Source organism: Schistocerca gregaria, chromosome 7 (genome assembly GCF_023897955.1).
Source record: "Schistocerca gregaria isolate iqSchGreg1 chromosome 7, iqSchGreg1.2, whole genome shotgun sequence".
Classification (NCBI taxonomy): Eukaryota; Metazoa; Arthropoda; class Insecta; order Orthoptera; family Acrididae; genus Schistocerca; species Schistocerca gregaria.
The window spans coordinates 407,282,723-407,298,223 of NC_064926.1; the positions used below are offsets into that span (position 1 = coordinate 407,282,723).

Genomic DNA, 15,501 nt, shown 5'->3' on the forward strand with positions numbered 1-15,501 from the left:
GAATGTTGAAAATTAGGTGAACTGATAAGGTAAGGAATGAAGAGGTTCTACGCAGAATCGGAGAGGAAAGGAATATGTGGAAAACACGGATAAGGAGAAAGGACAGGATGATAGGACTTCTGCTAAGACATGAGGGAATGACTTCCATGGTACTAGAGGGAGCTGTAGAGGGCAAAAACTGTAGAGGAAGACAGAGATTGGAATACGTCAAGCAAATAATTGAGGACGTTGGTTGCAGGACGTAGGTTGCAAGCGGCCACCGCGGCCGGCTATCACCTATAATCAGCAACTTCTTCCGCAAGTATATTTCTAACTTCAAAAAATTTATTTTCTAAGTGACTGATAAATATGTCACTGATAGGTTCGAAAGAGATAAAAAATGTGTAGTGATACTTCCACTGAGTGCACATACTAGAGATAAGATGACGACAGATTAGACGCAATGTTCTCTTTAACATTAGGTAGAAGTTTTCCATGAGTCCGATAAGTGTTTCGCAACACTTATAGTCGTTGACCGGCTGTCTCTCCACAAGAAGTGATGGATGTTATCACCTATATCGAACTCTTCTCAGAAAGTGTTGCCAGATAAATGATGGTTTATAAGGCAAGGAAAATTTCGGTTATTGGTATGGCACGCAGCACGATGGCACTCGCGACACTGTACGTGGAGCTTCTGAGTATCGCTTGCCTTTTGGCAGCCATCCACGGGGTCAACGGGAGAGAGGTGAACCAGTTTCCCGAAGACTTCCTATTAGGAGCAGCCACTGCCTCCTACCAGATAGAGGGCGCCTGGAACGAAGATGGTGAGTGACAAAAGTTTAAAAAATGTCTCGAGCAGGATGGGTTTTGAGGCTCGGTATATGACAGTTTCATTATCTTACTACTCTGATGCTCCTTGGCTTTACACGTATGTTGTGGCTTATGCTGAGAGACAGTACCCACAATCACACTTCTAACGAAAAAGTAACGCTGTTTTAAGCGAATAAAGCTACTCTCAAAACATTCGTACACAGCGTGTCCAAAGAGGAAAGGTCAATATTCAGATATATGACTGGAACTATTATTTGAAGCGGAAAAGCTTCATCTGAAAGTACGAGGTATTCCTAATGGTCTTCCAAAATGAAACACATTTAATGTCGTACCCCAATCACTGGATTGGTCGCAGTAGTACAATTAACTGGCCACCAAGATCACAATAACAGAGCCACTAGGTTTTTGTTTATGAGGTTGGATAAATCTGAAGTGTATAGACAAAATTTGAATACTCGGGACCAACTGTTTGGCCACACGGACGCTGCTGCCCCCACCAGGGAAGGTGCAGAGGTCCTCAGAAAGGCAACTCGACATGTTTTCCCTTGAGCGTGCAAACGCACTGCAGTTGATGGTGTGATATTCAGACATCTATTGTGAACTGTATTGTGAAGTGTGTGATGATGCTTAGAGCTGTGTTAATAATACGCATTTTTCAATTGCTTCTTTTTAAACTGTATGTTTAAGTGATTATTAAATGCTGTACATATGCACATATATAAGTGCCGACGTGGTTAATACTCAGGGATATGAAAGAAAATGTACGTAAACATGTATCATCTCGGAAACCGTTCGGGATAGTGCACATATCTCCATATGAAGTTTTCATGTCCCTGAATATTAACCATTCGTCCTTGGACACTCTTTAAAAGGATAATTGCTTCTGTATTTCTAGGAACCGATAAGTCATTTTTTGAATTTTTTCATTTTTCTAGGTCGTAGGAACTGGGCGATAAGTGTCTTAATTAGAATATGTGTGTGGATAGAAACGTGACGTTCCACGAACTGGATAGAAGAGGTTTACGCACGGATGTTAAAATTTTTTCCATAAGATCCAATGTGTCAACAATATACTGCAGGAAACGCATAACACAAACGCAGACTATAATACAGTTTATTTAGCGACCGGTTTCAGTCCACGTCCATGTTCACAGTAGCTGAAGATGTAATTATAAACCAATGCACATCTTACTACGTTGAACACGGTCCTGACCTGAAACCAGTCTATTAAAGTTAGTATTTGTGTTATGCATTTCCTACGTGACATATATGCTGACAACTGCTGGACAATATACATAAGTAATATGCATTGTACCACTATATAGTGTAAATTCGTGCTTTCTCTTGTAAGCTTCCATATTACTTTACAGGCAAAGGAGAGAATATATGGGACCACATGCTGCACGAACATCCAGAGTACGGCAACAACGGCGAGAATGGAGACGTAGCCTGTGACTCGTACCACAAGTATGCCGAGGACGTGCAGGCGCTCAAGGATCTGGGGGTGAGTACAGAAGAGAGCGAGACAAACGTAGAGCACTCTATCTCTCTGTAGCTAAACATTAATTTCTGTCACTAGCGGTTACCAAAGGTCCTGCTCCTAACGCTTGTATCAGAGAATGGTAAGCCGAAATGTAGTCCTACTTTTCTGTTGCTCAAGGTCAAGGCAACCAATCGCACCTATATTAGGCTGTTGCCAACAGGAGTATCAACAGTGAAGGGGCAATTCCCCGACAGCCAACGTCGCACATGAAAGCACCAACCACTTAACTGGGTCTAGCAACCTGCCTCCACAGCCGAAAAAAACTAACGCATGAATGTGGGGTTGTGCGCCGCTGAGAACCAGCTATTATGGCTACTAACTGTGGAAGTCTTTCGAATGAAGGACAAGAAGTGATAGCGTACGGTTGCTGATCATGAGATTTTGTCTCAAAATATTGTTTTAACTCCATAATGTCTCTGCAGTCATAGAAAGAACGCTTGTGACATACTTAATCAATTTTTTTTCATCATATGCACATGTACTTTTCGTTCATACCTATTGTACGAAGGATAAAGAAAATATCATATTAACGAAATTATATAATATAGCGAGTGATTCCGCTGCCCTAATGATGTTGTTTTATTCAATCAGTAAGTCTACGTTTGGTTTTGAAAAACCATGCACGAGGTTTTCATATTCTCTCACTCGCTGAGCGTCAACTATTAGTTCTACAGGAGAAAAGGAACAGGAGCTTCTGCAGGAAATTGTTCTTAAATCTTTACTGGGATACGTTTTCACTGGAGGCTGTACTTTTGAGATTTTCAAAAAAAAAGTACAAAAGTGAGCTACAAACACACTTCAACCCCTACACTCATCTCTCACTAGCCAGGATTTCTAATATGCTGTTCGCGGCACACCCTCCCACCAACGTACACAATAATTCCAAGTTACCAAACTATTCCCGATATTCGACCTTAATTTGGTCTCTATTGATCGGGCTATTACCCCTCTAGCGTGGTCAGCTCCATCGTTAACATTAATAGTAGCAACGTGCCCGTGAGTGTAATGAAAGACTTAAATACGTTACGCTAAAACTGATTACTGTGACGACTCGATCTAAACCGTTGCAATCATAGTAGTTTCAGAGTCAAAAGGCATGAAGATTGTGATGGTTTAACTGTGTGTTTTACGTTGTTAAAATTTGCAAAACTGTGAGATAAAATTTACTCAAATGTAAATTTTACAACTTGCAATTGCTCCACAATGCCGGTGGCGTACGAACGCCAGTCAGTGAAGACCAAAGAAAGCTGGATTATGATGGGAAAATAATTCTTGCAGTCACAAACTTTAGTAGTGTGTTAGGAGCGAGTGCGGTTAACAACATATTAGAAAGCTTGACTAGTGAGAGTAGACTGTGTGGGTGGAGGTGCATTTGAAGATCACTTTTGTACCTTCTTCTCGGATAAAATTAAAGTAAATTAAATTTTCTAAAGAATGTCTTGTTCAATTTTTCTGTAGGACTTATAGTTTGCGAGTAGCGAACGAGAGAATATGAAAATCTCGTCCGTGGTTTCTGAAGGTCAGATACACAATTCGGGTTGCAAAAAACGTCAGTAGGGGCAGCTGAATGACCCTGTATATTTAGAAATCAAATTCTTTCCTTGCATCTTTGGTAATCTCGTGATCAAGGTTTTTGATAAGTAAAAAAAATCTGAAATTTATTTTCATCTACCAGGCAACACTAAAAAAGGGAAAACCACCGTGGAAGGAAATTCCTAGACTGTTGTAGTCCCGAATCTTCAAGATGAAAACAGTGTACAACGCATACTAACACAATCGCATCACAGCACTGAAATTGTCCTGAAGCCCAATTTTACTTGATTGTCGTGTTATTTGATATTATGAACACAAGGTACACTAGTTAATTATAGGGACACGTTCATCAGGCTTTTGAAAAACTGTAAACTGTTGGTAGCCAATGTTGCTGATACAATGCTGAAAATAGGTGTTACTGGGTACTGAATACATCCCTGAACAACGTTTTTTTTTTTTTTTTAATTTTATTTGTACATTAATCTTTTTCCTAGAGTTTATTCTAATAGGTGGGCTGTTTGTTTGTAAAACCTATGTGTTCCGTATGAAAAATTACATTTAGGATATTATTTACTGGACAGCCGTCTTGAGTATTCGCATTTCACTGAACAGCTCTCTGCAGGATGTTCTTTACTGTGCACCGCAAGTAATTCGTATTACAAGCTTCTGAATTCCGGAAATTTTTGCTTGATTTAATTACTTACTCTCAAATTAGAGTCTCGTATGGTATTACGGAATTAAAATGACCAAAGTGCACCATGTGATTCTTAAAGCTTTTCTGGCGTGCTGAATATTCGAAGAGGTTTCGGGATGGCAGTCGAATGACTTCGTGCCACAGTATTTCCGATGGAAATCGTCCACCAACATCAGGTGAGTGTCCGCCACTGGAGACTGCAAGTTCCTGAGGTCAGCTAAATTGTAAAAACCGGCGCGGAAACGCAGGGGCATTGGTGGCCGTCACAGGAGCGTCCTGTATTGAAATCCGCGCCCTCTGCAAATACTATTCTGCCTGTGGCGCGCAGGCGCATGAGTAAAGGTGAACCTACATGTTCGCCCCTCTGTCGGAATGCGTGCTCGTGTCTCTAAAACCAGACGTCAGATGTTTCTAACCTTGGGACCAGTCGATCTCTCTAATTTATTCTGAGAGAAAACTGTTTATTCATAACGTCTGGCTACACCGTACACAAGATGTAAAAGGGCAGTACTTTGGCGGAGATGTCATTTGTATTAAGGTGATTTGTGTGAAAAGGTTTCTAATGTGACTATGCCCACACGACGTGAGTTAACAGACTTTGAACATGGAATGCTGGTCAGAGATATATGCATGGGGCATTCCATTTTGGAAATCGTTAGGAAATTCAACACCCCGAGATCAACAGTGTCATGAGTGGGCCGAGAATACCAAATTTCCGTAATTACTTCTCGCCACAGACAACGTGGTGGCTAACGGCCTCCACTTAACGACCGAGAGCAGCAGCGTTTGCTCAGGATAGTCAGTGCTAACAGACAAGCAACAATGCTTGAAGTAACCGGAGAAATCAATGTCAGGGTTCATAAACCATAATACTGTGCTGAATCATCTCTATCAGAGAAGTCACTACGATTTCTGCCGTTCGAATCCAGGCTCACTTAAGGAGAAAGGATATGACCCTCGATTTGATAGATCGTGTGAGCTAAACTATGACTTTGGAGAAAGTGTAATGGTGACTTATGACCAGAGTAGCAGCTAAGTACTCACAACAGACACTTTGTGCGGAGAGCGCAGAGATATAGGGAGCACCAAATACGTAGAAGTCGTAGTTTAGAAACCACTATTGCGAAATATTTACTTTATCAACATAAATTACTTTCAGATCATGTACAACTCATTGCATCTGTTCGGTGTGACGATATCCATTCTCAGTGCATGGATTACGACGGACTAAAAAATGTTATCTCACGCTTTCTAACATCCCAGTTTTGTGCTGAATGATGAGTTCAGCTTTGAATCTACTAAGTAATTTATTTTAAGTTTATGCTGAAGTTTTATACAGCTATAACTTTACATAAACCTTTTACAAAATGTACAGTAGCCAGATCTGACGACAAGACATGAGCTCCCCTTCTAGTCCATCGTTGCAGGTACTCAGATGCTCATTCAGATATACATCAACGTGGAGTGGCGTAGTGTCTCTTTGATGCAGTATCCTCTAGCGGAAAACAAGAGACCCGGTTTCAAACATCTACATCTACATGACTACTCTGCAATTCACATTTAAGTGCTTGGCAGAGGGTTCATCGAACCACAATCATACTATCTCTCTACTATTCCACTCCCGAACAGCGAGCGGGATAAACGAACACCTAAACCTTTGTGTTCGAGCTCTGATTTCTCTTATTTTATTTTGATGATCATTCCTACCTATGTAGGTTGGCCTCAACAAAATATTTTCGCATTCGGAAGAGAAAGTTGGTGACTGAAATTTCGTAAAAAGCTCTCGCCGCGACGAAAAACGTCTATGCTGTAATGACTTCCATCCCAACTCGTGTATCATATCTGCCACACTCTCTCCCCTATAACGCGATAATACAAAACGAGCTGCCCTTCTTTGCACCCTCTCGATGTCCTCCGTCAATCCCACCTGGTAAGGATCCCACACCGCGCAGCAATATTCTAACAGAGGACGAACGAGTGTAGTGTAAGCTGTCTCTTTAGTGGACTTGTTGCATCTTCTAAGTGTCCTGCCAATGAAACGCAACCTTTGGCTCGCCTTCCCGACAATATTATCTATGTGGTCCTTCCAACTGAAGTTGTTCGTAATTTTAACACCCAGGTACTTAGTTGAATTGACAGCCTTGAGAATTGTACTATTTATCGAGTAATCGAATTCCAACGGATTTCTTGTGGAACTCATGTGGATCATCTCACACTTTTCGTTATTTAGCGTCAACTGCCACCTGACACACCATACAGCAATCTTTTCTAAATCGCTTTGCAGCTGATACTGGTCTTCGGATGACCTTACTAGACGGTAAATTACAGCATCATCTGCGAACAACCTAAGAGAACTGCTCAGATTGTCACCCAGGTCATTTATATAGATCAGGAACAGTAGAGGTCCCAGGACGCTTCCCTGGGGAATACCTGATATCACTTCAGTTTTACTCGATGATTTGCCGTCTATTACTACGAACTGCGACCTTCCTGACAGGAAATCACGAATCCAGTCGCACAACTGAGACGATACCCCATAGCTCCGCAGCTTGATTAGAAGTCGCTTGTGAGGAACGGTGTCAAAAGCTTTCCGGAAATCTAGAAATACGGAATCAACTTGAGATCCCCTGTCGATAGCGGCCATTACTTCGTGCGAATAAAGAGCTAGCTGCGTTGCACAAGAGCGATGTTTTCTGAAGCCATGCTGATTACGTGTCAATAGATCGTTCCCTTCGAGGTGATTCATAATGTTTGAATACCGTATATGCTCCAAAACAATGCTGCAAACCAACGTCAATGATATAGGTCTGTAGTTAAATGGATTACTCCTACTACCCTTCTTGAACACTGGTGCGACCTGCGCAATTTTCCAATCTGTAGGTACAGATCTATCGGTGAGCGAGCGGTTGTATATGAGTGCTAAGTAGGGAGCTATAGTATCAGCGTAATCTGAAAGGAACCTAATCGGTATACAATCTGGACCTGAAGACTTGCCCGTATCAAGCGATTTAAGTTGCTTCGCAACCCCTAAGGTATCTACTTCTAAGAAACTCATGCTAGCAGATGTTCGTGTTTCAAATTCTGGAATATTCCATTCGTCTTCCCTGGTGAAGGAATTTCGGAAAACTGCGTTCAATAACTCCGCTTTAGCGGCACAGTCGTCGATAACAGTACCATCAGCACTGCGCAGCGAAGGTATTGACTGCGTCTTGCCGCTTGTGTACTTTACATACGACCAGAATTTCTTCGGATTTTCTACCAAATTTCGAGACAATGTTTCGTTGTGGAACCTATTAAAGGCATCTCGCATCGAAGTACGTGCCAAATTTCGCGCGTCTGTAAATTTTAGCCCATCTTCAGGATTTCGCGTTCTTCTGAACTTCGCATGCTTTTTCCGTTGCCTCTGCAACAGCGTTCGGACCTTTTTTGTGTACCACGGGGGATCCGTTCCATCTCTTACCAATTTATGAGGTATGAATATCTCAATTGCTGTTGCTACTATATCTTTGAATTTGAGCCACATCTCGTCTACATTCACATAGTCAGTTCGGAAGGAATGGAAATTGTCTTTTAGGAAGGCTTCTAGTGGCACTTTATCCGCTTTTTTAAATAAAATTATTTTGCGTTTGTTTCTGATGGATTTGGAAGAAATGGTATTGAGCCTAGCTACAGTGACCTTGTGATCACTAATCCCGGTATCAGTCATGATGCTCTCTATCAGCTCTGGATTGTTTGTGGCCAAGAGGTCAAGTGTGTTTTCGCAACCATTTACAATTCGCGTGGGTTCGTGGACTAAATGCTCGAAATAATTTTCGGAGAATGCATTTAGGAAAATCTCGGAAGACGTTTTCTGCCTACCACCGGTTTTGAACAAGTATTTTTGCCAACATACCGAGGGTAGGTTGAAGTCCCCACCAACTATAACCGTATGAGTGGGGTATTTATTTGTTACGAGACTCAAACTTTCTCTGAACTGTTCCGCAACTGTATCATCGGAGTCTGGGGGTCGGTAGAAGGAGCCAATTATTAACTTAATTCGGCTGTTAAGTATAACCTCCACCCACACCAATTCGCACGGAGTATCTACTTCGACTTCACTACAAGATAAACCACTACTGACAGACACCAACACTCCACCACCAATTCTGCCTAATCTATCTTTCCTGAACACCGTCTGAGACTTCGTAAAAATTTCTGCAGAACTTATTTCAGGCTTTAGCCAGCTTTCTGTACCTATAACGATATCAGCTTCTGTGCTTTCTATTAGCGCTTGAAGCTCAGGGACTTTTCCAGCGCAACTACAACAGTTTACAACTATAATTCCGACTGTTCCTTGATCCAAGCACGTCCTGTAATTGCCAAGCACCCTTTGACATTGCAGCCCATCCCGCACTTTCCCGAGGCCTTCTAACCTAAAAAACCGCCCAGTCCATGCCACACAGCCTCCGCTACCCGTGTAGCCGCCAGCTGAGTGTAGTGAACTCCTGACCTTTTCAGCGGAACCCGAACCCCCACCACCCTATGGCGCAAGTCAAGGAATCTGCAGCCAATACGGTCGCAAAACCGTCTGAGCCTCTGATTCAGACCCTCCACCCGGCTCTGCACCAAAGGTCCGCAGTCGGTTCTGTCAACGATGCTTCAGATGGTGAGCTCTGCCTTCATCTCGTAAGCAAGACCGGCAGCCTTCACCAAATCAGATAGCCGCTGGAATCCAGAGAGAATTTCCTCAGATCCAAAGCGACACACGTCATTAGTGCCGACATGTGCCACCACCTGCAGCTGGCTGCACCCTGTGCTCTTCATGGCATCCGGAAGGACCCTTTCCACATCAGGAATGACTCCTCCCGGAATGCACACGGAGTGCACACTGGATTTCTTCCCCTCCTTAGCCGCCATATCCCTATCTTTGTCAGCACGACACGAAAGTAATGGGTGCTATCTAAACTGATCCTGTTAACTGATTTCCTAAAGCTGATTCTGAACGTCACTGATCTAATTTAAACTCCATTAAGATATATATTCGATATCGTTTAACTACACATATCTGGCTTTTTGTAGTGCAGCCACCGGGGTCAGATCTGTTGGAAAACATAAATCTCACGTAACGATCGTGACGCTAAATTTCCATAAATTCTGTTACATATTTAGGGTACAGACAGTAGTTTTGGGCGTGTACCATCTGATAATGGTATATGAGTGGGACAGAGTGTGATGGGGTGTGGGAAATGATGGAACATGAAGATGGTTGACTATGTATCCTCCACCACACACATTATGGCTGTCTCCCGAGTGGATGTTTTCACTTATGCCACTCTCAAATACTTGAGCAACATCATTTATTTGCTCCAATCTGATACATGTAATACTTGTCTGTAAGGATAAAACAATTTGCTTTTAATAGAAAATGATGTAGATCCTTGTTGTAAGCCACATGATGTTCAACATATACGAAACGCCGATTACTTCCCCCTCGGCTCTCCGTAGCATCGCTTACACTGAACCCTACTATTTGTTGCAGGCAAAGGTGTACCGTTTCTCCATCTCATGGTCTCGTATACTGCCTACTGGGGACCTGGACGTGATTAATCAGGCAGGGATTGATTACTACAACAATCTCATCAATCTGTTGCTGGAGAATGGCATCGAACCAATGGTATGAGTTTACGAAACATACTGAGCTAATTGTGTTATTAGTCACTTAAATGTTTTTTAGCTTATCCTTTAAATTTTACCGTGCAAGTAATACATATTACTATACCGGCTGATTTTGTTTCTGGTTTCCATTTATTGTTTTATCCCTTTCTTGATCGTTCTTCACATAAAGCTAGAACGTTTTCAACATACTGTTGTCGGATTTGTTATCAACGTTGTGCGTTCAGTTCGTAATGTCTCTCCGATTTGTTCCATGATACTTTTGTTTCTTTTCCAATTTATCATGCTGATACCCATCATACATCCTCTGTTGCTGGCTGAGCAATCTTCATATTCATATGACTTTCGGAGAAAACCCCATATCTCGCTTTTGTAAGTTTACCTTTTCAGAGGCGTTCGAAATTTAGCTTTGATAACCAAAAGCAATACACCACTTCAAGACAGTTTTACTCTACTTGTTTATTTCAAATCCTACATCCACTCTCTATCTTCAACTACCCTATACCAAAAATTCTTGGTTCCATAAGTATTGATGTTTTGTTTAAGCATTATATCAGTCAGTCTCACTGTGATTGATCTTCAAATCTATTTTAAATTTGTTTTGTTTAATACTTGTATTTATTAAAGTTCACCTGCGCTAAAAAAAAACCTCCTGGTGTTTAGAAAAGAAGGTGCTTCGTACTGTGCGATTAACACATATTCCCTCTTCGTTTTCCGAGATGATGTGTCTGAAAGCTTCCTCCACGAAGGCCGCCAATGGTTTTTGTGCTATGGATACTCTTTGCCGGAATCCTGAGTTAATTTTCAATTTTTGACTAGACTAATTTAGTCTAATTAGTCGAATTTCACTGTCGTAATTCAGTGTAGTAACTTACACTGTATCAACGGCTGTCATTAAGTTTTCGTTTAAAGTATATTGTAGAAATTTATGAAGTCGATAATCTAGCTATCGCTGTGTGTCACATCTGTCTTTCTCTTGCAGGTGACGATGTACCACTGGGACCTTCCGCAAGCCCTGCAGTACTTAGGAGGCTGGCCCAACCCCATCCTCGCAGACTACTTCCTCGAATACGCCAGGGTGCTCTTTGACAACTTCGGTGACAGAGTGAGTTCATCTGTACTCAAAACCTTTTCTTCTTCTTTACCACAGGTGGTTTCACAAGATCAGTGATTCAAAACTGGAGCTGGGATATTCATAGTATGAATTTAGTCGTCAATATTAACGACAGAAGTAAGGCAGGTGGGACAACTTTCTTCCTACCATTACGTTTTCGTCATTACAAAAATTCCACAGGTGATTTAGGTCTCCAGCCATGGGCCTTTCAGCGACGAAACATTCGTAGGAAGAAATTGTGAGGAGCCGGATGAACTAACATTCTGTTTAAAATTTGGGACATCAAGTTGATAGAAATACTGAAAAGGGAGCTAGCGTAATGGACGATGGATGGACTGAAGTGCGGGTAGAAGTTGATATACCATGAAATACGAGGAACGCAAGGTTCTGTTCGAATACGCATCAGTGAATTCGGACGGGAAGATGAGGAGAAGTTGTGGACTTGAGCCATTGAGGTAAAAATTATTCTATCACGGAGAAAGATATCTCATCATCACTGTTATTAGAGAAATAGGACTAGGAATGAACAAATCAACTGGGGTAACTGTAGAAGGCAGCACATACATTTTATGATACAGTTATTCGGGAGATGCTCAGGAAAACAAATGTTTTCATTAATCTGATGTAGAAACATTTTATAAGACGACAAATACATACAGGTTGTGTTTCTAACACCAATACAAGCAATATAAAGTGGGGAAATTCTACCTTTGAGACTCATATTACATTAATGATTTTTTAAAGGCTTTTTAATAGGTGCATTGTCCTTTGAAAGAAACAAATGTTTCCAACCACTTACAGGAGCTCTAAGAGCTCTGTATCGAAAGTCCCCAGCTACAAGAAATACAAAACATTCCTTGATTTAAATTAAATGAGGGAAGATATACTAACTCCTTAATATTTATATAAAATGAAAAGTACAGTATGGTGGGCGTTGAATAGTATTAATTCATTAAACTGTTTTCTTCTGATAAGCCTATCATCTGACTGATGTAAGCGGGAAACCGGTTAGCAAAATAAATTCATACTGTAGAACATCAAAACAATATTGTGTTTCAATTCTAAATTATGAAGTTGTTCTACATCAAAGCGACGGGAGAGTCAGGTTAACATAATCTCTATTCATTGATCGTCATATTTCCATTCACAAAAATAATTCTATTTAACATCCTGAGAGCTGAAACGTGTACATTAGAAAGGCTGATAAACTATAAAAGTGTCAAAACAGCTAAAAAACTTTGCCTTCATATGTTAGTGATTCAATATACTAAAGACAAAAAAATAAAACCGGAATGGATAAATCGCTGAAGTTCTGTAAGATTTCTACAACGTTTTCACTACACTAATGGTCGAACGTTAGATCCACTCTGATAGAGGAAATTAAAAAGACGTTACTGCAGAAACTGTAACACGTCAACGATTATGTAGGTCACAAGCAAAACATATACATGTTAACGAAATGTGTGAGTTGCTCTACAAATAATTAAAGGGCGGAGTGCATTCTCTTCTCAACGATTTACGATACGACTGCATGAGAGTGCAAAGGGGGTTTAATTAAATATCAGTACAACGAAAAACTAGCGAAAGCTGCAAATTTCACTTTTTTACTCGATGGCTAGTTTCGAGCCAGGACCCATTTCCAAATCATACTTCAGAAAACCAAAGTTATACTCTTGATCAATACAGGTATTACCAAATTTTTAAGCATATGCCAAAATACAGAACATATCTTTTCCAGACTTCAGTAACAGATAGTCGAAATGATATTTCTTAAAATTCAAAAATCATGTAGAAAATAAATGCGTGTTATGAATAATTTTGACTCTAAATCAGGATTTGTCTGATGACATTGTTTTTTATGAAAGATACGTTGATAATTTTATCATGATTGTTACCATTTTTAATTTATTTAGTGAGCACCTTCCGACGATTAAGTGCAAGTTGGGAGTTGAAGTGGATAGTAAACTGAATTTTCTGGATTTGCTTATTACTGGAAGTCATCAGACACTTAGTTTCTCAATTTTTAGGAAGCCAACGCAGTCTGATGCTATAATATGCAATGATTTTAATTATCCCATTAGACACAAGGTAGCCTACTTTCGTTCTATGTGTAGTACGACTGTCGAGTATGCCTCTAAATGAGGACAAAGTTAATAAACAGTTAAACATTTTGAAGCAGGTTGCGGTGCAAATGGCTATAAGCAATTTCTGGTTTTCCGTTTGTATAGATAGCAGAGGCAGATGAAACCAACACGGACAGATGATATCAAAAAGTACCTAATATTGCAATATAGGGGCCCAATCACTAAAAGGTAGGGCCTCTCCCTCCCAAAAGAATTTGGGATATGATTCCTTATGAGTGGGCAGCTGAAGTATAAGTTGGAACATAGGCTCGGAAATCGGAAAGGGGGTCACGAGGGTAATAAATATAATTAATCAGGCGTATGTTAATGGCAATGAGGATCCTGTCAATCACTTTATATTGGACAAACGGGTAGAAGTTTCGTCACCCGTTCTGAACAACACGTGTGTCCTTGTGCTAGACCGCTTTTGGACAGCGTTTAAAAAATGAGGGTCATCGGCCTGGTACTTCTAGATAACACATTGAAGGTTTTGAAGAGATTGAAAAAACTAGCCAACCAGTTGCAAAACAAACAATTTCTAGCCCTTGCTTAATGTTTAGATATTTCTAAAAATATCTTCTTCGGAGGGTGTGGGCCTTGTTACATCACGTGATGGTACATGAGATTAGCCAAGCGGCTCAGGTCATATATAAAATTGACAAAACAAGAATTATCTCAAGCCATGGCTTTAGATAGCAGCCAGATTACATTTAGCGTACTAGTACTTTGTAAATGCCCACTGGTAGAGGCTCTTGTCAAAATAAAACTGTAACAGGAGTCACAGGATAAAATATTCGTCACAGGATAAAATATTAGCAAAAGTTACGTGACCATCATGCCAGAGATTAAGATCAGCAGTTTTCTGCAGCACGCTAGAAGTTTTCAAATAAATATCTTCACGGTTTATGTTATTTTCCTAATAATGAATCTTCACGGTTTATGTTATTTTCCTAATAATGAATCAGATATGTCAGGATAGTCAATAGATCATTTTGCTCTATGGGTTTGTGTGCTTTCATCTAGTTGAATTTCATAAAACACGGGACTGTTGTTGTTGTGTTGCTCGTGATCCTCCATAATCTTGCCAGCGAAGCAATGTAAGGTGTGAGTAGTAACTATGTGATTATCAGATTTACGGTCTCAGGGAAGGCCATAACTTTTTGTTAGAAATAAATGCCTTTTCCGTTACGGACATCAGCGTAATCGAGGAGAGATTTTATTAATTTATTATAAGAGCTACATAACCTAGGCAGAAATAAAAAGCTGAATAGAACATACTGAGATCTATAACGGCAAGAGAATTTCTGTCACTAGTTTCTCCTGCCGTACCTAAACGTGCCCGTGAATCTTGCAAGGACTAGGGCGATTAAGATACAGACAGATAATATACCTTTAGCAAGCTGAACTGCTCTGATAAGAGTTGCTAAAGCAGGGTGTCATCATAAGAAAAAACGATTCGCCTGTTTGATGCAACGTCTATATTGTTCATGTACAGTATGATAACAGAATATCGAGACGTATGCAAAACCCGTATTGAAGTGGAGCACAGAAGAATGGCGACAGTGCCTCACAAACAGCGAAAAATCTTGACCTACCTATTGTTTTGTCAGAACATAGATAAACCTATTTCATGATAGCGGGTCAACTTTACAAAGCATACTTTTTGGTCACCCTGAAGAAGACGGCTGCAAAACGGTTGACACGTGTTTGATAGTGACTGCGTTTCAAAACAACACGATGCAATGATCAAAAAGATTCTAAACAAATTAGCACTGGCCCTGGAAACCTTCACACTTCCACTTCTTAAGATTCCTGGATTGCATGCTATTGAACACATACCTAACTGCTTTTTTTTTTTTTTTTTCAAGGGTTATCAGTCTGCTAACAGGTTTGACGCGGCCCACCACATCTTTCTCTCCTGTGCCAACCTCTTCATATCAGACAAGGACTTGCATTACACACCCTCCGGTATCCATTGGATGTAATCCAACCTATGTCTTCCCTACAGTTTCCACTTTATACTGTTCCTATT

At 40.6% G+C, this 15,501-nt stretch overlaps 1 protein-coding gene across 1 annotated transcript in view; it reads left to right on the top strand.

Annotated features, from left to right (window-relative positions):
* The first annotated feature begins 631 nt into the window (after positions 1-631).
* Positions 632-15,501, top strand: part of LOC126281470 (myrosinase 1-like) — a 65,413-nt gene continuing 50,543 nt past the window's right edge. Inside the window, exons 1-4 of the mRNA XM_049980464.1 lie at positions 632-803; positions 2,181-2,314; positions 10,099-10,233; positions 11,215-11,337. Coding sequence (XP_049836421.1) covers positions 644-803; positions 2,181-2,314; positions 10,099-10,233; positions 11,215-11,337 — 552 coding nt within the window. The 5' untranslated portion in view covers positions 632-643. The remainder of the gene's footprint in view (positions 804-2,180; positions 2,315-10,098; positions 10,234-11,214; positions 11,338-15,501) is intronic.